Source organism: Macrobrachium nipponense, chromosome 21, assembly GCF_015104395.2.
Source record: "Macrobrachium nipponense isolate FS-2020 chromosome 21, ASM1510439v2, whole genome shotgun sequence".
Classification (NCBI taxonomy): domain Eukaryota; kingdom Metazoa; phylum Arthropoda; class Malacostraca; order Decapoda; family Palaemonidae; genus Macrobrachium; species Macrobrachium nipponense.
This window is the reverse complement of record NC_087212.1, coordinates 73,093,980-73,116,830: the sequence shown is the minus strand read 5'-3', so window position 1 is coordinate 73,116,830 and position 22,851 is coordinate 73,093,980. Positions and strand designations below refer to the sequence as shown.

The 22,851-nt window shown below is 37.7% G+C and overlaps 1 protein-coding gene across 5 annotated transcripts in view; it reads right to left on the bottom strand.

Moving 5' to 3' along the window:
• LOC135198166 (host cell factor 2-like) overlaps nt 1-22,851 on the bottom strand; it is a 167,723-nt gene that overhangs the window by 53,597 nt on the left and 91,275 nt on the right. For all 5 annotated transcript variants that reach the window (XM_064225674.1, XM_064225676.1, XM_064225678.1 and 2 more), the window contains exon 11: nt 15,390-15,605. In XM_064225674.1, coding sequence (XP_064081744.1) covers nt 15,390-15,605 — 216 coding nt within the window. The remainder of the gene's footprint in view (nt 1-15,389; nt 15,606-22,851) is intronic.

Below are 22,851 nucleotides of genomic sequence, written 5' to 3'. Positions count from 1 at the left end.
TTCTGTATGTTAGCGAGATGTTTTCCTTGTATTTTCCTCTTTGGCATGATGAAATTCTTGCCCGAAACAAAGATAAACAAACGTAAATGCAAGAGAATGTCAAGAGATGAAACTCGAAGGCGTACTCTTTTTCTACAAAGACAATTTAACCCTCTTACGCCGACTGGACGTATTTTACGTCTACATTTTTTGTCTCCCGTGTGCCGACTGGACGTATTTTACGTCGACTTACAAAAGTTTTTTTTAAAATTCGCGAAAAAATACTTATAGGCCTACCAGCCTAAAACTTTTGAATCACGCGCCTTGGGGGATGCTGGGAGTTGACGGATCAAGGTGTTGTTTTGTTTACAATCGATAAGCAGGCGCGCAAGCGCGAATTTCTTTCTTGCCGCACTAAAAAGTATCTGTGATACATCTCGGAAATTATTTAGTCACTTTGACATAATTTTTGTGCCATTGTAAATTAGCCGTTACATGAAGTATTATATATGAAAATGTGCGCATTTTATGTAAAATACAACAATAAAATACTCATGATTGTAGCTTTTATCAGTTTTGAGATATTTTCATATAAATAACGATAATTGCCAAAATTTCAACCTTCGGTCAAATTTGACTCTACCGAAATGGTCGAAAAACGCAATTGTAAGCTAAAACGCTTATATTCTAGTAATATTCAATCATTTACCTTAATCTTGCAACTAATTGGAAGTCTCTAGCACAATATTTTGATTTATGGTGAATTTATGAAAAAACTTTTTCCTTACGTCCGCGCGGTAACTCTTCCGAAAAAAAATCATACATGCGATTGTGGTAATGTTTGCACCATTTTAAAATTAGCCGTTATATAAAGTTTTATATATGGAAATGTGCGCAATTTCATGCACAATACAGCTAAAAACAACCCATGGTTGTAGCTTTTATCAGTTTTGAGATATTTTCATATAAATAACGATAATTGCCAAAATTTCAACCTTCGGTCAACTTTGACTCTACCGCAATGGTCGAAAAACGCAATTGTAAGCTAAAACACTTATATTTTAGTAATATTCAAGCATTTACCTTCATTTTGCAACAAATTGGAAGTCTCTAGCACAATATTTCGATTTATGGTGAATTTATGAAAAAAATAACATTTTCTTTACGTCCGCGCGGTAACTCTTCCGAAAAAATCATACGTGCGATTGTGGTAATGTTTGCACCATTTTAAATTAGCCGTTACATAAAGTTTTATATATGAAAATGTGCGCAATTTCATGTAGAATACAACAAAAAAATAATTGAAGGTTGTAGCTTTTCTCATTTTTGAAATATTTGCATATAAATCACGATAAATAGAAAAAAAACCACGTTCAGTCAACTTTGACTCTACCGAAATGGTCGAAAAACGCAATTGTAAGCTAAAACTCTTACAGTCTAGTAATATTCAGTCATTTATCTTCATCTTGAAACACATTCAAAGTCTCTAGCAAATTATTTAGATTTATAGTGAATTTAAAAAAAAATCTTTCCTTCCCTCCGCGCGCAGATTCTCCGCCACAAATCTCCGAAATACGTACGTCCCATTCTCGGAATATTTGCTCCGTTTCATATTAGGCATTTCATAGAGTTTTATATATGAAAATGTGCGCAATTCCATGTAGAATAAAACGAAAAATATTTGAAGGTTGTAGCTTTTCTTATTTCCGAAATAATTGCATATAAAAAATAATATATAAAAAAATTCGACATTCGGTCAACTTCAACTTGTCAGATATGGTCAAAAACTGCAATTGTAAGCTAATACTCTTACAGTATAGTAATATTCAATCATTTGTCTTCATTTTGAAAGAAATTGGAAGTCTCTAGACAATATTTAGATTTATGGTGAATTTTTGAAAAAAATATTTGTTCACATCCGCGCGTTACGAATTCATGCATTATTTTGTGATAATATTTTCTCTGTGTTGCTTTTATAGTTTTACAATGTGTTATATACCAAAATGATTGAAATTTAGTGTATATTACAACGAAAAAAAAAAGTAACTTGTTAGCTTTAACCGTTTTGCGCACAGCGCGATTTGAATACAATTATATATGAAATTTCGTTTTTGCGCTATCATATATCGCATTATTTATATATGATAATGACAATTTTTTTTCATTTCTGATGGTTGCATACTAAACTTCAGGCAATGACATAAAAAGGAGCCAAAAATGAACTCTTAATCTTGAAAACTAAGCGCGCTGTGATTTTTTGAAAAAAATATTTTTTCCGCTTCCCTGCTCACTCCGAAACCCCTCCGGCACACGGGAGACAATTTTTTTTTTACCGCTCCGGCGTAAGAGGGTTAATAAATCATGATTATTATGAATTTCATATTCCATTTTGGGTATTAAAAAACCAAAACTTTGTTATTTATCATAAATGAAGATCTCTTTGCTCAAAGATCGTAGCCTTGGGCACAGTGTGACATGTGCTGTCAAGCAAGACGGGGGCGTTACTAAGCAACCCTTACTTCGCAACCCTCCCCTCTCTCTTCACTAACTACGCATATATTATGATATTCTGTAATAATACTTGAGCGATTTTTCTTCGTCTGTATGTTAGCGAGATGTTTTCCTTGTCTTTTCCTCATTGGCATGATGAAATTCTTGCCGAAACATACATAAACATACGTAAAAGCAGGCGAATGTCAGAGGTGAAATGGAACGTGTAGACTACTTGAAGTCTGTGATCGCACTAAATCAAGACTGGACTTGGTAGCTGAGCCTGAAGTCTCCTTCTCGACTCGGGGAATGTCACAGATGCCATTTCTCCCAATTTCTTTGACAATAATTATCAAAATTTACGATAATAGAAGAAATATTGCATTTTCTTGTATGGATCAATGTTTTAGGCTTATTGAGTTACGTTAACTAATTACCCTGTAACTACGAAAGTAAGAGGAATTTTGACGAAATATTTCGTATACGTATTCTCAATTGCCATATGAAGCTCCATGAATTTTTTCATGACTTTGCATTTTTCGCCCTATACCACCATATATAGGGGTTCCGGCGGCCCCCTTAAAACTGACAAATACTCAGTACCTCATAAACTAAAATGCTTGTAACTGTCTATTTTAACATTTCAGTGCTTATCATACTAAAACAATTTAATATTTCAAACAAAAATAATCCCAAACCATCGTCCCAAAACAGCCTAGGGCATCTTAGATTAGTACCCTTTTACAACTGTTACTCTTACAAATATACGCCCCCTAAAATAATTATAACAATGATATGACAAATTTTTAATCAATTTTAAAATGAATGTAAATATTTAACTTTAATGTAAACAGCAAAATATCTATAAAATGTAAAATACAAATTAAATAAATCTTGAAATTATATTAATAGAAAATGTTTTGGATGATATAGCATATTGTACTTATAAAGTGGTTATGTATCTATTAAGCTCATTCTAAGTTTTTTTTATGATAGAGCATGTTGTACAATATTTAACATATTTGCTAATTATATATCATTTAATTTTTCAGTCTGCTTATATTGGAAAATAAAACTAAAATAATTGGTGAATATTTTAAACATTATACAATATGCTCTATAACAAAAAAATCTTTACAGCAATATCATTTCAAATACATCTTATATTACCCTGAGAGAGAGAGAGAGTAGTCAGTTTCATACGATCTTATATTACCCTGGGAGAGAGAGAGAGAGAGAGAGAGAGAGAGAGACGAGAGAGGGAAGAGAGAGAGAGAGAGAGAGAGAGAGAGAGAGAGAGAGAGAGCATCATACACCTATTATGCTCAGTATGGGTCTCAACCTGAAGTGAGCTTAACAGATACATTACATTATACATGTATGCTGCAAATAATTTTTATCATAAAAATCAGTATTTAGTCACAAGCGCAAAAATGTGAAACATGTAAAACCAGGGGCCACTGTGCTTGGTTGACAGAAAGGCTGAGCTATGCCAGGCAGAAGCAACAGCACTCGTGGAAGGCGTCTCCAATGGCAGAAGGTAAATATCTTCTGTGTGACAGCCGGGAAGGAGGTTAACAGAAGGAAGTCCTCCCTTGCTCCTTCTTTTCTGAGAGCCAATACTCTACTTTGCTTAGCACCTTCCTTGCCAAAATAGAGAGCACCAGCTTGGGCAACCTGGAAGATTCAACAGGTCGATTGCTCATCTGGAAAGTAGACACAGGTGAGGATGTGGCCACTGGCGAGCAAAAGCAGTTAAACTATGAAGCATGGAACAAAGGAGAATCTTCATCTAAATCCTTATTCAAACTCTCCTCAACAGACTACTCTGGTGATAATGGTATGTTCATAGCAAACTTAACAGCAGGGGGAAGCTTCTTCAAAAACCCTAGGTGGTCATCCAATTGCTACTGGATGGAACCCAACAATAGATCCACAACTAAAGGAACAGGAGTCTTAATGTGCTCGGGTCTTTGTACGTATGGCTGCTTGGAAGCTACTGGGTGCTCAGGAGACACTGGGCACTGCTAGGCACTTAGGAGTTTTTGCAAGCTTGAGTGCCTCGTACACTGCTGCACCAACGGGCGCTACTGGTCGCTTGTGTCTGGGAGCAGAAGATGAACAACTGGGCGCAAAAACTTGAGGTTCCACATCCAAACGCACATCTGGGCTGTCCCAAAAACTGCAGGAAGGCTCAAAATCCCTGACTTTCTTACGAGGCACCTGAGGAGTGGAGGCTACATCCATTGCGGGCCTTTTCAATGACCTGGACTCTATCACTGAAATGCCACTGGTGCCTCTATGCAAGTCTAGACGCCTCTGAACTCAAGGAAAGACAGTGCACTTCCAAAAATACTCCTTCCCACTGGCTGTCTGTCTCCCCCTAGGACTTTACTTCAGGTACGACTGAAGGGAAGACTAGTGTGGGCAGACCTCACCGACCTCCATTGTCCCATGGGCTGCCGGTATGGCTTCTCCCAGGTCTAGGGGTGTGCCAGGGACCTTTGCCTAAGAGAATTGGCAGGACAGGCAGCCAGCTCCAAGACCAACACTTCACTAGCACTATTAGCACTCACTTTACTCAATTGGTCCATAAGGGCTCGAACCAAAGCCCCTAATTGGGCCATAGACTCCACGACCAACCCAAACTTCTAATTGAATCTTGACTCGAGGTTGGCAATGGCATTGGGGTCCAAAGCATGGGAGCCAGGTAAAGGATCAGGTGGTACAGCAGGAGAACTGGGAATAAGGGGCAGTAAAAGAACAGACACAACAAGAACATCAATGCTACTGGAAGACAGAGATTCCAGACTTACTGCAGTTTTATCATTGCTAACAGTTGCCTTTCTTTTCCTGTCCATTTCTGATTTGGATAGATGAGAATTTAAGACTATCCTTTGATTTGGATCCCAATTTACATTTAACACAAGATATTTCTATAGAACAGACTTGACCCCTGCAATTCATATAAATGGTATGAGAGTTATAGTTAGCTGAAGTCAATAATACATGTACAGTGGGCCCCCTGTATTCGCGGACTCACTGATTCGCGCATTTTTTTCTGGACCATATCTAACCATTATTTGCGGTGAATTCGCCTATTCCCAGGATTTTCCGACGATAAATAATCACTAATTAGTGTATTTTGATGTTATTTTCATGCCTAAATACATTTTTATGATACAAAAATGATTTACTGATTTTAAAATATTAATATTGATCAATACTGTATTAGTAAGTTTAATAAGATTACATGATATCACATAATACCTAATAATTCTCTCTCTCCCCCTTACCGGGATGTATGCTTTTTGTGTGATAAATGATTTACTAATTTTCTAAGCTAATTTTCTAATATTAATATTAATGTAAAGAGCAATTACTTCAAGAAAGAAAATACTACATTGAATTAGTAAGATTTTAGTTTATAAATTTCAAAAATTATGTAAGAATGAAGGAAATCCCAGTCATCACGCATCTTTCTTTCGAACTGCAGGTCTCTCTCTCTCTCTCTCTCTCTCTCTCTCTCTCTCTCTCTCTCTCTCTCTCTCTCTCTACTGAGATGAGAGATTTTTATGGTACACGTATGTATAATATGTTTATTAATATTTTCATATGTAATATAACAATAATAATAATAATAATAATAATAACAAATAATAATAATAATTGTAATACAATCAATATGTGAAAGTAATTTTACAATAATAATATCATAATATATAATTGTAATACAAAATCATATGTGAAAGTATTTTACAAATGCTACGATAATCTCTCTCTCGTCTCTCTCTCTCTCCTCTCTCTCTCTCTCTCTACTGAGAGAGATTTTTATGGTACGTATGTATGTGTTTATTATATTTTCATGATAATAATAATAATAATAATAATAATAATAATAATAATAATAATAATAATAATTGAATTACAAAATCATATGTGAAAGTATTTTACAAATGTACGATAATCTCTCTCTCTCTCTCTCTCTCTCTCTTACAGACATGTATTTTTTGGTGATGATTTACTAATTTTTCAAAAATCAATATTAATGTAAACAGCAATTATATAAATTCATTAAAGAAAATACTAAAGTGAATTAGCAAGATTTTAGTTTATAAATATAAAATTATGTAAGAATGACAGAAAATGCATTTTACCCTGCGTCTTTGATTTCCAGGGAGCCAAGCAGAGTTGGCTGGGGTCCAACAGCTGTTGCCCTTTCGATGGTCACGTATTTTCTCTTTCTCTCTCTCTTTTACTGAGATGAGAATTTCTATGGTACATGTGTATGTTTATTAATATTTTCGCATAATGATAATGATTGTAATATAATTTATTTCAAAATTCATATGTTATAGTATTTTATGGAAGTACAATAATCTATCCATTTCAGTCTTTTAAATAAGGATAACCCCCCCCCCCCCTCTCTCTCTCTCTCTCTTTTGCCACACGAGATAGTGTGTCTTAGTGGTAACTCTCGCCCTCTGTTTGGGCTGGAAATGTATGTATAAGTGTATCTTTAAGGACATTACTACATTTTATGGTAAAATAATAATATACAGCACTAGTTTACAAATAATATTTAGTTTCGTGAGATTAAACAGTAACAATACCATTCTCTCTCTCTCTCTCTCTCTCTTACGTATGTTTATTTGTTTTGTAGTATAAATAAATGATTTACGTTATAACTAATTTTCAAATAATAAGATTAATTAAAAAAGCCATTCCCAGTCTTTTTTATGCACTTGGAGGAACGTAGGCGGAGGAGTATATGACAGTTTGATATACGTATTGGCGGAGGGGAAGGAGTCGGAGTTTAGGAGTTATTCTCTCTCTCTCTCTCTCTCTCTCTCTCTCTCTTATTATTCTCTCAGTCTCAGAAATAATTCATAATTTCACTCTTGATGGTCAGATATATGATGTTGCCATTCACTGGTCACTCTCTCTCTCTCTCTCTCTCTCTCTGTTATTGGCTGTAGGTATATATTTTTAATGGTAAAATGTTTAAGATGACTTTGAAATGATATTAATAATATAACCTCAAAAATTAATACAGTAATAGGTTAGTAATTTTAGGTATATTTGAAGTAGGATGTTATTAAAGGTATACATTTGGTATCTGAACTTTCAAGATTGGCAGTTATAAGCATTTTTAATGGTGGTTCTAACTATTCGCGGGTTTTAACTATTCACGGGATGTCTGGTACACATCCCCCGCGAATACGGGGGGAACACTGTACTTGCATTGGGACATGGTAAAAAATACAGTGGACCCCCCGTATTCGCGTTCTCCAGATTCGCGGACTCACACATTCGCGGATTTCTCTCGGGAACATTTCCCTGCATTATTCGCGGAAAATTCACGCATTCGCGGTATTTTTCTATGATAAATATCCACAAATTCCTGGTTTTTTTGATGAATTTCATCATAAAATGCACTTTTTGTGATAAAACTATTAAAAAAAACCATGTAGGAAAATTTTTAGTGGGTTTTACTTGAGTTGTAACTAACAAAATAGGATGTTTTTAGCATTTTTATAGGGGTTCCAAACATTCGCGGATTCTAACTATTCACGGGGGGGTCTGGTACGCATCCCCCGCGAATATGGGGGGACCACTGTAGTTCGACTATCAAAAAAGTCTTAATATTGAAAAAACAAGTCTCAATAATGAAAAGTCAAAATTGTGAAAAATTTGCTCCTTAAAAAACATATCACTTAACTAAATTGCCAAATGCTACCAAAAAGCAAATATACTTCACCAATTGGCTGATTTGTCTCAAACCATTAACTAGTAAATTAATTCCAAATTTGGCTTAATGCTCACAACCTTTGTCCTAAGCCGGCAGAAACAAACAGGCTCTTTGCAGAGTTGTTTCTCTCTCTCGTGAAAGTGGGCGGACTAGCTACCTACACCAAAACCAAATAATTGCTACCCTGAATTTCAAATTTTAGTTGCCGTACTAGTTATAAACTATAGCTATATAATTAGTTGGAAAGTTATTTATACAAAACTTGAAAACATTACATAAAACAATACCAAAATGACAAATCTGTAACTAATTTGTATTTTTCATAACTAATAAACCTGAGGTCTTAACATTAGGATTAACTAGCGCCAAGCTGGAAACCGGTAGAATTAAAATTAAACTTCTGCGATCCAGGGACTATTAGCATCTATATCAGGTCATGGGGCATGTACTCCCAGAATGCCCTCGGCGTCGTGTGACCGACCCGCCAGTTATACTTATAACCCAGTTAGACTGCTAGAGGGGTGGTTCGAGGTGACGCCTTTAACTGTTAAGACCTCAGGTTTGTTAGTTATGAAAAATACAAATTAGTTACAAATTTGTCATTTGTTCATATACGAAACAAACCTTCGATCTTAACATTAGGATAGACTTACTTATTGGAGGGAGGTAAGTCTCTAACTGACTGGGAGTTTGCCACCTATATCCATTTCCGAATATTAGGAGCATTCTAAGAGAATGGACTAAAAACCTTTGAACCAAAGATATAAGGAAATTATTGGTTTCCCTCACTGGGTGCTGATATCATGCCATGGTTTATAAACTATGGGGAAATAGAGGACCCCCCATTCTCATAAACCACTCTTGTCCCTTGTATCTGGATCTACCATCACCTCTCCCTTCCGTATTACCGAGAGGGGTGTGTTGCTACTGAAAAGTATACTATACTCTTAACATAACTTTACAGTATGGCTGACCACCTCACCTGCATCTAGTCCATTCCAGCTCATGATGGTACTCTCCTTCATACTGCCCGTAGGTAAAGTAGAAAGAAAGTAGTAAAGAAAAAAAGACCAGTTATCCCATTCATTCTACTTTCATACCTTCATCTTAGACTAGACACAAACTGACCCGCCAGGGGTACTGGATGAGCTATACAACTTGCTGGGCCGCCACCACCGGACCCAAGGAAAAGGTATCCAAGGATCTATGGGCAACGTCTTTTAAATAAAAGGAAGTGAAAGTGGTTTGGTGTTTCCAAACACCAGCTTTCAGAATTCTCTCCACAGACATATCCTTCTTGAATGCCAAAGAAGCACTCAAGCCTCTAATGTCATGAGCCCTAGCCCTCTCCTGGATATCTGACCCCTTGTCTTCTGTCATGTAGTCATTCCTGATCGTTTCTCTTAGCCAAAATGATATTGTATTTCTGGACACTTTCTTTTTGTTCCGTCCTGTACTTACAAACAACCTCCTGCACCCCGGCCTGAGGTGCCTTGTCCTCCTTAAGTACTCTCTTGTTACCCTGACGGGACACACAAGCATCTCTTCTTTGTCATTATCTACAAAATCTGCCAGAGAAGGCATGGAAAAGGAGTCGAATCTGCCGTCCACTATTGAAGGGTTTTGAGTTTTGGCCACGAATTCTGGTACAAACTCAAATGCCAGTGACTTCCAACCTCTCGAGTGCTTTACAATAGATGACAGGCCATGTAGTTCCCCTACCCTTTTGGTTGAAGCTAGGGCCAATAAGAAGACTCTCTTCAGGGTCAGGCTCCTGTCTGTGGACTACCTTAGTGGTTCATAGGGGGTTTTGTCAGACTACTCGGTACCATGGTCAAATCTCAATCTGGGGCTTTCAGTTTCTTTGGCGAACATGACTGCTCAAAGCTCTTCATCAACATGGCCAACTCCCATGAAGATGAAATGTCCACGCCTTTCATGCGTAAGACTGAGGCTAGAGCCGCCCTGTACCCCTTCACCGCAGACACAGACATATGCCTTTCTGTTCTGAGATATATCAGAAAGTCTGCTAATTGCTGAATAGCGGTAGCGAGTGGAGACAAGTTCCCTCTACGACACCAATCACAGTATGCTGACCATTTTCCTGGGTATACTGCTACCAATGACTTTCTGATATTTCCTGCCATGTGCGCTGCTGCCTTTTGCGAAAACCTTTTGACAGTCTCCACCCGTGAAGTGATAGGGACTTCACCGACCGGTGGTACCTCTCCACATGCAGCTGACATAGCAGGTTGTTCCATGGGGTAACTCTCTCAGCACGTCTATCAGGAGTTCCAAGAGGTCTGGAAACCATTCTGCCTTTGGCCATAAAGGAGCTACAAGAGTCATTCTGAGGTTCTGAGACCGCATTACCCTGTTCAGAACCTGACGGATTAGACAAAATGGCAGAAGTGCATAGACGTCCAGATTGTCCCATGAGTGTTGTAGAGCATCTTCTGCTACTGCCTCTATGTCCGGGACTACTGAACAATACACTCCCAACTTTTTGTTGTACCTGGTTGCGAATAGGTCTATGATCGGCCTTTCCCACAACCTGAGCATTCTGTCCACTACTTGTTGGTGCAAGGACCACTCCATTCCCAGGATCTGATCCCTCCGGCTCAACTTGTCGGTCACTACGTTTCTTTTTCCCGGAATATATCTGGCCCTGATGTCTACTACGTTCTCTACAGCCCACTGATGAAGTTGAACTGTCATCACATGTAACTGTTGAGACACTAGACCTCCATGTTTGTTTATGTAAGCTACTACTGTGGTGTTGTCTGACATCAAAACCACTGAATGCCCCTGCACCCTCTCCCGGAATTCCTGTAGTGCTAGAAATGCTGCTTTTAGCTCCAGCATGTTTATATGGAGTTTTCTGTCCTCGCCGCTCCATTTTGCTGAAACCATCAGCTCCTCCATATGCGCTCCCCAACCTTCTAGTGACGCATCTTAGAACAGCAGGAGTTCCGGGGAGGGTTGCTGAAGGGGAACACCCACTGTCAGATTGCTGTCCTTCACCCACCAGAGCAAGTCTTTCCTCACTTCTGCCAACAAGGGAACTAGCTAGTACCGGTGATCTACTATTGGAGACCAGAACTCCTTCATCCTCCATTGTAGAGATCGAAGGTGTAACCTCCCTTGTGGTACTAGCTTCTCCAAGGAAGTTAGAACTCCCAGTACTACCTGCCACTGTTTTGCTGGCTGTGTTTGTTTTTCCAGAAAGGCATTCACCACTTGTTTGCATTTCTCTACTCTCTCGTCTGTCGGGAATACTGTGGCTTTTATTGTGTCTATAACCATTCCCAGATACACCAGCCATTGACTTGGATCCAACTGCGACTTCTCCTGATTTATCACAATGCCTAAGCTGTGACAAAACCGTAGAAGGGTCGCCCTGTCCCTGAGTAATTTCTCTCTGGACTTTGCTATCACCAGCCAATCATCTAGATATCTTATTAGCCTGATCCCCTGAGCATGTGCCCATGTCGACACAAGAGTGAACACTCTTGTAAAAACTTGAGGAAATGTTGTCATTCCGAAGCACAGAACTCTGAACTTGAAAACTTTTTCTGCAAGACTGAAGCGGAGAAATTTAAAGGAAGACTGATGGACTGGGATCTGAAAGTATGCGTCTTTCAAGTCGATTGTCAGCATAAAGTCCTTGATCCTGACTGCTTGTAGAACCATCTTTGGAGTTTCCATTTTGAATCTGGTTTTTCTTATAAACAGATTCAAAGTTGACAGGTCTATTACTGTCCTCCAGTCCCCGCTGGCTTTGGGTACAAGGAAAATCCTGCTGTAAAACCCCTTTGACGGAATGGATACTTGTTCCACAGCCCCTTTTTCCATCATCATCTTCACTTCCTCTTGCAGAATAAAAGCCTTCTGAGGTTCTTGAGCGTAAGCGAGGTGAGGCAATGGCTGTTCTGTCAGGGGTGGGGATACTTCGAACGGAATCAAATACCCGACTCTGAGAACCTCCACCACCCACTGCTCTGCTCCCAGTTCCTGACACACCTTCCAGTGATTTGCCAGGCAACCCCCCACTGTTGTGGCTGAGTGATGAGAGGCGCCTACCCTATCATCTTGAGCCCCTTCCTCTTCCCCTAATCCCCCTTCCTGTTATTTCTATTGTGAAAGGGCCAATGAGGTAATTTCTTTGGGGAAGAGGGTCTTCCTCCTCTATTAGGGATGTATTTGCTGTTGCCTTACCTCCATAGGATTAGCCCGACTGCTAGATGTTTTCCTGACTGCCTGCTGTACCAACCTATCGTTAGTGTCCATCCTTCTCCTATCTATAGCCTCTTCTAGTATGGCCTCTGGCAACAGCAATTGCGACTAAGATATTCCCATTCCTCATTGCTAGCAGGGAATACAAATCAACAGTGCAACTTAACTTAGTCTAGCCAAAGCTGCATCCCTCCTCATTAACAGGATATTTGCCCAAACATTGGCATTTAAATTTGTCAAGTACGCAATTGCTTTGGCACCTGATTGTAGTAATCTAATGAACATTGATTCATCCACTGCCTTCCTCGTAACTTCTGAGGATGCAATCTTTGCAACTGCTGTCGACCAAAGGTCCAACCAAGAAGCAGTCTGAAAGACAGAAGCAGCTGTTGCTTCTAACGTAGCAGGCTCTTGGCAAGTCATCGAAGGGCATTCCATTTTCACTTGATCTAAGGTTAATCCAAGCCTTAACCTTACCACATTTGGATTAATTTGTCTAGACAGTAAAGGAACCGTCGGTGTCGTATATATTTTCTACGTTTCATCATTGGAGGAGGGATAAACTTAAACGATCTATTTGATCTTAAGGAATTATCCCTTCCCGCAATCCGTGCGTTTACATGTTGTAAAATGGACTCCGCATGATTTGAACAAGGCAATTCATACGACACCTTGGTATCCTTTTTCGCACCAAACGCCATGTCAATCCCCAGAGGAAGCATACTGGCAGGTGTTTCCGTTCTCTCCGAAAGGTTATTTAATTGACAAATCAAATCAATCACCTCCCCATACAAAGCCAGAAACTCTTGATTCTCTCCTTCCTCCAGTTCTAGCGTACTGTGCTCAGCCCCCCTGACAAACGTCCGGGTGTTTCGTGGCCGTCTGCCCCTACGGCCGCGGCTTCTTTGATCTCGCTGGCCACCGACGGCTCGATCCTGAACAGTCAACAGGAGAACGAGACCGCCTCATTCCCTCTCTGCTTGCGGATCTAGAGCGAGAATCTCACCTATATCTCCAAGATGAAGGCTCTCGCAAAACCGAGCTCACTTCCTCTCCATGACGATTAATATCGTCTCCACCGACCGTCGGAGAATTCGGCCTTGATCCTTCATTTAGGCGGACAACGCCTTCCACCAACGTATCAGACGAGGTTGCCAACTCGCTATTTTTCGACCTCTTAATAGGAGCCTTATCATCTTTTCTCCGTATTTTAAACGGTCTTACAGGCAAAACCGGTATCTATTCTCTATCCTTTGCTGCACTTTTTGCCCCCAACGCCAATTTTGCCAATGACACTGTAGATTTTCTTTGACTCTTTATAGTTTCTACTGGCAACTCCGCGTCGGCTGTTATCCCATTGGTCGTCGACTCACTCGCTCATTCAGACTCTTGTAAACAGCTTCGCCCACTAACTTTGAGCTTACCAGCCACTGACTTCTTGCCTTTCTTGCTGACTGGGATGTGACCGTCCTGGCTCGAAGATGAAGAAGAATTCACTCTTCTCCTCTTGGCCCGAGCTAGAGGAAGACGAAGAATCACGCCTTTTCTTTTGGTCTTTCTTATAAATTTTCTTCTCTACATCCTGTAATTTCTTCATTACAGTGTGTACTACTGAGTCAGAAAGCGTATTTGGTTCCGGAGGCAGCGAAGAAGGCTGAGAAGCAGTCTGCTGGGACGTCATCGCGTCTGCCACGTCGGTGTGTGACGTCGGTTGTGACGTCACCAATCTTGTAGGGAGAAACTGGGCTGCTGCTGCTGGCATCCCTGCGTTTGCAGCAAAACTACCCGCAACGTTCTGCATCGCCGTAACCAATGAAGTTGTTGACGTAGCCGCAACATTATTTCCCACAAAGTGCAAGCCTGGGGGATGAGGAATATTCAGCGCTGTCAGATTCTGCTGGACCTGTGACGCCATATAATGCGACAGCAAACCTTCCAAGGTTGGTACGCCTGGAAGGCCTAGCGCCGCCCACTTCCTTCTATCCTGTTCAAATCGGGAGCCGGCACCTGAACAAAGATGGTGATGCTCTCCCCCCCCCTCCCTGCTGGAAACAAAGGAGCGTAAATATTATGCATCAAATTACCCAAAAACCCCTCCTGGCATTTCTGAAAATGAACCACTAGGAGAAACCAGAGGGGTATGGGACAAATCAAAGGCAGGTGGCAAAACATATGGAGCAGTCTGGTGTATTGCCGATACAAAAGAAGCCATCGATGTTTGGTCATCCAAAGATGGCGTAGACTCTTTTCTTTTGTACTGGCCTTTCTCATAAAACTTCCTCCACTGTTCCACCAACTAACCACGACAAACAGAACAAGGATTAGTAATTGTACATACATTTTTCCTGTACCTACTACACGTTGGATGAGGATCCGTCGACATCGAAGTTAGGAATCTTGAACAAGGAAAGCCACTGACTCCAGGGCATTTCCTTTGTCTCTTCTTCGAAACGGAAGAAGATCCCGACGGCGATACTAAACACTTCATCTCACCACTTCCACATTCTTACAGCTCACACCCACTCTGAGCACACTCAGAAAAAGAGAATTAAGAAAAATGAAATTGAAATGGATAAAAACAGGCAAACTAAAACCGGCTTTAAACAGATAGACGGAGAACAAGTCCTATCTTGAGGGCGGTAGAAAGATAACTGGTGGGTCGGTCACACGACGCCGAGGGCATTCTGGGTATACATGCACAGTGACCTGGTATAGATGCCAATAGTCCCTGGATCGGACAAGTTTAATTTTAATTCTACCGGTTTCCAGCTTGGCGCTAGTTGATCCTAATGTTAAAACCAAAGGTTTGTTTTGTATATGAACAAATTTATTTTACAGGATTTTACAATTTTATATAGTTCATCATAAAAATGTAAAATTATCGCAGCAGAGAATTCTTGGTATGTGTAGTATCAATTGCAAGAACACATACCTGTTGTTTGGCTATAACAATATTCTGGCCTTGTACAGCAGTTTTGACAGTAGTTGGAGTACCTCCCTGAAGGCTCAGGATCTGGCCAGATTGTGTTGTAGATGTTGTCATGATGGGTTTGCCAGCACCTGCTGCTTGAGTTGTCACAAGCTTTACAATAGTTGCTCCTTGACCACCCACTCCAGGTTTACTCTGAACAAGATTAACTTTGGACATCTGCAAATAAAAAGTTAAATGAATTCCTAAAGCTTATTTTCTGACAGATTATAAAATATTTCCAAAACACTGAAGAAAAAACTTTTGACTAAATGTCAAAAAGTGAAACACAGCATTATCTAAACAAATTTACAATTTGGAGAATTTTCTATCACCAACATTAATGTACAGTAAGAGAACATAAAATTCTGAAACATGATGGTTTTTCTTGGTATGCAAATAAAACCATGCAAATAAAACCATTATCTAGCTTGATCTTCTTTATGGCCATGGGTTGAATATCAAACATTTCCAGCGTAAAAAAAAAAAAATTGTGATCCTAGATGGATGAAGAAAAGCCAATAAATAGGGGCTTGTGTGTATTTCTACAAAACAAGATACAGGCAGTCCCCGGGTTACGATGGGGGTTCCGTTCTTGTGACGCGTCGTAAGCCGAAAATCGTTGTAAGCCGGAACATCATAAAAAATCCTAAGAAAACCTTACTTTTAATGCTTTTGGTGCATTGAAAACCATGTAAACTGCACTCTTATTGCATTTTTCATCAGAAAAAGCTTCAAATATTGATTATTTTGCATTTTTTGTGTCATATTTCTTCTACCAGATTAGCGTAGCGTTGTAGGCGCCGTAACCCTGGAAATAATTTCTGATGAATTGAAAAGCGCCTTAACCTCGAAACGTCGTAAGCCGAACCCGTCGTAACTACAACGCTCATCTGGCAGATGAAATATGACACCCAAAATAAAAAATAATCAATATTTGAAGTTTTTTTTTTTTTTTATGAAAAATGCAATAAGAATGCAGTTTACATAGTTTTCAATGCACGAAAAGCATTAAAAGTAAGCTTTTCTTTGGATTTTTTATGATTTTCTGCTTACGCGATACGTCTCAAGAACGGAACCCCCGTCGTAACCCAGGGACTGCCTGTATATTATTGGCATACCTTCATAATAAATAGCCTATTCAAGGAATAATTCCTTATCAGTGAAATAAACTTTTAACTGCTGCCAGTGAACAAAATGTAAACATCAAGTTATATATGGTTGCATTGACAGTAACCTTTATTGTTCAGTAACCTCTCAGAAATTTTAATGGTAAGTGTAATTATGGCAGTAATAAAATTTAGGATAATATACAGTGGACCCCGTATTTGCGTTCTCCAGACTCACTGATTCACAGATTTCTCTCTGGGCCATGTCTACCCATTATTTGCGAGAGATTCGCCTATTCGCAGGATTTTTTCCAGCGATAATAATCACTAATTAGTGTATTTTGATATTATTTTCATGACTAAATACATTTTTATGGAACAAAAATGATTTACTAATTTTCAAATACTAATATTGATTAATACTATATTAGTAAGATCAATAAGATTAAATGATATCACATAATAAAAATAGTAATTCTCTCTCTGTCTCTCTCCTACAGAGATATATGTTTTTTTCTATGATAAATAAATGATTTACTATTTTCAAATATTAATATTAACCCTTAAACGCCGAAGCGGTTAAAAAAAAAAATGTCTCCCGTGTGCCGGAGACATTTCAGAGTGAGCACGGAAGCGGAAAAAATATTTTTTTCAAAAAATCACAGCGCGCTTAGTTTTCAAGATTAAGAGTTCATTTTTGGCTCCTTTTTTTGTCATTGCCTGAAGTTTAGTAAGCAACCATCAGAAATGAAAAAAATTATCATTATCATATATAAATAATGCGATATATGATAGCGCAAAAACGAAATTTCATATATAATTGTATTCAAATCCCGCTGTGCGCAAAACGGTTAAAGCTAACAAGTTACTTTTTTTTTTCGTTGTAATGTACACTAAATTGCGATCATTATGGTATATAACACATTGTAAAACGATAAAAGCAACACAGAGAAAATATTATCACAAAATAATGCATGAATTCGTAACGCGCGGACGTAAACAAATATTTTTTTCAAAACTTCACCATAAATCTAAATATTGTCCTAGAGACTTCCAATTTCTTTCAAAATGAAGACAAATGATTGAATATTATTATACTGTAAGAATATTAGCTTACAAATGCAGTTTTCGACCATATCTGACAATTTAAAGTTGACCGAATGTAGAATTTTTTTTATATATTTTTTTTTTTATATGCAATTATTTCGGAAATAAGAAAAGCTACAACTTTCAAATATTTTTCGTTTTATTCTACATAAAATTGCGCACATTTTCATATATAAAACTCTATGAAATGCCTAATATGAAACGGAGCAAATATTCCGAGAATGAGACTTACAGATTTCGGAGATTTGTGGCGGAGAATCTGCGCACGGAGGGAAGGAAAGTTTTTTTTAAAAATTCACCATAAATTTAAATATTGTGCTAGAGACTTCGAATTTGTTTCACGATGAAGATAAATGACTGAATATTACTAGAATGTAAGAGTTTTATCTTACAATTGCGTTTTTCGCCCATTTCGGTAGAGTCAAATTTGACCGAACGTGGTTTTTTTTCTATTTATCGTGATTTATATGCAAATATTTCAAAAATGAGAAAAGCTACAACCTTCAACTATTTTTCGTTGTATTATACATGAAATTGCGCACATTTTCATATATAAAACTTTATGTAACGGCTAATTTAAAATGGTGCAAACATTACCACAATCGCACGTATGATTTTTTCGGAAGAGTTACCGCGCGGACATAAAGAAAATGTTATTTTTTTCATAAATTCACCATAAATCGAAATATTGTGCTAGAGACTTCCAATTTGTTGCAAAATGAAGGTAAATGATTGAATATTACTAGAATATAAGCGTTTTAGCTTACAATTGCGTTTTTTGACTATTTCGGTAGAGTCAAAGTTGACCGAAGGTTGAAAATTTGTCACTTATCATTTTTTATATGAAAATATTTCAAAATTGATAAAAGCTACAACCTTCAATTATTTTTTGTTGTATTCTACATGAAATTGCACACATTTTCGTATATAAAACTTTATGTAACGGCTAATTTAAAATGGTGCAAACATTACCACAATCGCATGTATGATTTTTTTCGGAAGTTACCGCGCGGACGTAAGGAAAAAGTTTTTTCATAAATTCACCATAAATCAAAATATTGTGCTAGAGACTTCCAATTAGTTGGAAAATTAAGGGAAATGATTGAATATTACTAAAATATAAGAGTTTTAGCTTACAATTGCGTTTTTCGACCATTTCGGTAGAGTCAAAGTTGACCGAAGGTTGAAATTTTGGCACTTATCGTTATTTATATGAAAATATCTCAAAACTGATAAAAGCTACAATCATGAGTATTTTTTTGTTGTATTTTTCATAAAAATGCGCACATTTTCATATATAATACTCCATGTAACGGCTAATTTAAAATGTAAAAAAATTATGTCAAAGTGACGAAATAATTTCCGAGATGTGTCACAGATACTTTTTAGTGCGGCAAGAAAGAAATTCGCGCTTGCGCGCCTGCGTAACGATTGTAAACAAAACAACACCTTGATCCGTGAACTCCCAGCATCCCTCAAGGCGCATGATTCAAGAGTTTTCGGCTGGTAGGCCTAAAAGTATTTTTCCGCGAATTTTTAAAAAAACTTTTGTATGTCGACGTAAAATACGTCCAGTCGGCACCCGAGAGACAAAAAATGTCGATGTAAAATACGTCCAGTCGGCGTTTAAGGGTTAATGTATACAGCAATAATATCAATTCATTAAAGAAAATACTAATGTGAATTAGTGAGGTTTTAATTTATAAATTTGAAAAATTATGTAAGAATGAAGGAAATCCCAGTCTTCTCTCTCTAACGCTGTCAATTATGAAGTAATGGGATTGGAGGGGGAGGAGCTGTTGTGTTGTTGCCACCAAGTGTTCATGCAATTTCTCTCTCTCTCTCTCTCTCCTTATTTACTGAGACTCAAGAATTTTTATAGTACATGTACCATATGTTTTTAATACTTTCAATAAATAATAATAATAATAATAATGAATAAAAAAATAATAATTTTAAATAATAATATAAACTGTAATTACAAATTCATATTACGTGATAATATTTAAAGAAATATAATAATCTATCCATTTCACTCTTTTAATTAAGGATAACTCCTCTCTCTCTCTCTTTCTCTTTTGCCACACAAGATATGTATGTCATAGTGGTAACTAGCTCCCTCTGTTTCGCTGGAAGCGTTATAAGTATTTTCTTTGAGAACAGTTAGATTCTCTCTCTCTCTCTCTCTCTCTCTCTCTCTCTCTCGCTCTTCTCTCTCTCTCTCTCTCTCTCTCTCTTCTCTCTCTATCTCTCTCCTCTCTCTCTTCCTCTTTTTACCGAGATGAAAGAATTTTTATGGCCCTAGTATGTAAAATGTTTACTGATATTTTCTGTTGTTAATAATAGTTAAATAATAATAATAATAATAATAATAATAATAATATTATTATAAATGTAATTACAAAATTCGTATGTGGTAGTATTTTAAAGAGATAAAAATTACCTTTCCATTTCACTTGGAAGGATAACTCCTCTCTCTTATTGAGATGAGAGAATTTTTATGGTAGATGCATATGTTTATTAATATTATCAAATAATAATAATAATAACTAATTTCAATTGAAAATTCTTCCCTTCGTCTTTTTCTGTTATCAGTTTCCCTACCTTCTCATAACTACAGTGACGCTCCATACAATGGTCAATGAATTTAATGGTTTTTATGCGATCTCTCTCTCTCTCTCTCTCTCTCTCTTACTGAGATGAAATCATTTTTATGGTACATGTAATAAGTTTATTATTAATATTTTCCAATAATAATACTATAATATGTATAATAATAATAATACTTTAACTGTAATTACAAAATTCATATGCGAGTATCTTGAATACAATAATCTTTCCATTTCACTCTTTTGAATACTGTAAAGACAACTCTCCTCTCTCTCTCTCTCAGCTGCAAGTGTTAGAAGTACGTATGTATGTACCTATATACCTTTAATGGTACTAATGTTTAGGATTACTTTGAAATTATATTAATACAATCTCTAAGATTAATACATTAATATGATAATAATTTAAGGTAAATTTGATGTAGGGTGTTACATAAGGTAAAAAATTGGTGTTTCTCTCTCTCTCTCTCTCTCTCTCTCTCTCTCTCTCTCTCTCTCTCTCTCTCTCTCTCAGCAAAAGAATTGATATACAGACAAGCATAACTGTTCAGTCCTCTCTTTCTCTCTTCTCTGGAAAAGATATATGTATTTATCGTAAGGAGTTGTTATTCTCTCTCTCTCTCTCTCTCTCTCTCTCTCTCTCTCTCTCTCTCTCTCTCTCTCTCTCTCTCTCTCTCTCTCTCTCTCTCTGTTATTGGCTGTTTATATATATCTAATGGTAAAATGTTTAAGATGACTTTGAAATGATATTAATAACACCAATTCAATGGTATATTTGATGTAGGATAATATTTTAAGTATACATTTGGTATTTGAACTTTCAAGATAGGCAGATACAGGCATTTTTAGAAGGGAGTTCAAACTATTCGTGGGTTTGAGCTATTCGTGGGGGTGCCTGGTACACATCCCCCACGAATACAGGGGGGAAAGCTGTATTATTGATTCTTAATTAAAAATTCATTATCATTATGGTACTAAACATTTAAGAAAAATGCAGTCATACAGGCAATAATTAACATACATTATTGTATTGCTGTTTCTGATTAACGATGAAACATGAATGTAATAAAACCATGTTTACCTTATATATTATTGGTATATCTTTATATTAACCAGCCCGAGAAGAGTCTACTTGAGACTCAGAGGTCTGGAAAAACTAACCCCTATTAATAATTTATAATATATGGCCCATTCGAGGAATAATTCCATATCAATGAAATTAATTTTTACCTATGCAAGGCCAGCTGACAAAATGTAAATATCGAATTATGGTACCACTCACAGCAATGTCATTTTTCAGTATCCTTTCAAAATCTTAATGGTAGTGTAATTACGGTAGTAAAACGTTTAGGATATGGTAAGTAATAATGTTTATGATATATTAATTTTTCACTAAAATCATTATTATTTTGGTGGTAAAATCATATTTTTGTAATAAAATGAGGTTTTATTTATAAATACTTATCAAGTATTCACTTAGCTTACAATTATGCTTGCACAGCATCCTAACTTTTAAAAATTCACAAACAATTGACTATTACAAAGCGGGTGCGACATTTCTCACCCACTGCAACAGGATCTAGCAAGTGACCAAAGCCACAGTGACTGCTGACAAGATTTAATACAGAAAATATATGCCCTTGCCCTGGGCACAGTACCATAACAAAAAGACCAGAGAACACACCTGTCACCATTCAACAAATAATACTACAAATTACTAACCAAACAACAAACCAGTGGGTCCTCCAGGTACCAAGCAACCCCCAGGCTCCCCAATAACTTGACAACTTGACATCCTTAACACAAGAAGAGATATTAGAGAGACCATGTCTCTCCTATGATTCCTCACCCAATACCATGCCAGCCACTGACAAAGGACCAAGGGAACTCAATTTTCAAATACTGTTTCTATTTCTTTAAAAAAATGCTAAGTGAAGATAGACAAGAGTGACAAGTTATGCTTGAAGGAGAGAGAGGTGGCTATTACTCTGGCCTCATGAGCTCTGACTTTAAGCAACGCGAAAGAGTTCTGGATCTGGGAGTGTGCTTCAGATATCAGGCCTGTAATGAAGACCAAAAGGGCATTCTTAGAAAGCAGATGAGAGGGATTCTTGACAGAACCCAGAGGTTACTTGAAGGTCCCCAGATCTTTTCAGTTCTATCCAGGTAGTACCTCAATTCTATGACCGGGCAAAGGACTCTTTCTTCCTTGTCCAGGCCAAGGAGATACATCAAGTTCTTGATATGAAAAGAGCGAGGCTGTGGCTTACTAGGATCTTTGCTTTCTGCTAGGAAGCCCAAGGTGAAAGACCAGATGGCATCGCCTTGGGAAAATCCAACTCTCCTGTCTATAGCGTGTAGCTCACTTGTGCGTTTAGCCATGGCTAAGGCTACAAGGAAAAGTTTTGTGCAATAGGTTCTTGAGGGAAATGGACTTGAGGGGCTCAAAGGGAGGGCCTGCAAGCCACCTAAAGACTATATACATCCAAGTTCCGAGATACCACTGCTGATCCAGATTATGATGCTTAAAAACAGAGAAAAGCATGGTCCAGTAAGCTTTAATGGTGGATGAAGAAAAGTTCTTATATGTCCTTAAGTAGA